Here is a 742-nt window from a genome sequence, read left to right on the forward strand (position 1 = left end):
AGAGGAGATCAGAGCAATGGTGAAGAAAGAGAAAGAAAAACAGCAAGCGAGGAATGTTGAGAGTGAAAGTGACCCCCTGGAAGTTGTTGGGGATGATTTTGAATTAAAATACAATAGTCACTGGTCCTTATGCAATCCAGATGCCATGAAGAAAGGTATCAAAGGAAGTTACAAAGAGACCATGGAACATGGTAATGGTTCTGATTCAGCAGATACGGATGAAATGATTGCTGAAAGTAAAACTCAGGATCCAAACAGCAGCAAAACTACAAGTTTAGAAGATTCTAAACAGGTGGAGGTGAAAAATAAAGAAATATTAACCAAAAAAAAAAGCGGTTTGGTAAATGACTCCTCACTGAAAACTCAACATGTAAAAGAAAAACACATTGAAAGAAAGGGGAAAACTAAAAAATCCAAAATTGCTGCCTCACAGAGTTCAGCAGAGACAAGTGATAGTGAGAGCTCTTCCTCAGAGTCTGAGCAAGGGGAGTCTGAAACCAGTTCTGATTATGAGTCCATGATGCAAAACTGTTACCGCTTAGACCTTTCCTTAGATGCCTTAAAAGCATTGGCTGCCAAAAGCACTGGGACACCTGCAGAGGAATCAGATGGTGCACAGAGTTCTGGTCTGTCCAGTGCTGAAGAAAATCCTAAGGGTAATGTAAATAAACCTAAACTTTCTAATTTTCACCCCGCAGTTAAAAACAATAGCATCTGTCCTGAAGATGTGCTGGCCGATATT

At 40.0% G+C, this 742-nt stretch overlaps 1 protein-coding gene across 1 annotated transcript; it reads left to right on the top strand.

The window, feature by feature from the left end:
- Positions 1 to 4: 4 nt before the first annotated feature.
- Positions 5 to 739, top strand: LOC113979247 (nucleolar protein 8-like; the record flags this gene model as incomplete). The annotated part of the gene is made up of 1 exon (XM_027706701.1): positions 5 to 739. A coding segment is annotated over one exon (735 nt), but the record flags the coding sequence as incomplete, so codon positions are not given.
- Between the last annotated feature and the right edge of the window lie 3 nt (positions 740 to 742).

Source organism: Neopelma chrysocephalum, unplaced genomic scaffold, assembly GCF_003984885.1.
Source record: "Neopelma chrysocephalum unplaced genomic scaffold, ASM398488v2 Primary Assembly neopelma1_63632, whole genome shotgun sequence".
Taxonomy (NCBI): domain Eukaryota; kingdom Metazoa; phylum Chordata; class Aves; order Passeriformes; family Pipridae; genus Neopelma; species Neopelma chrysocephalum.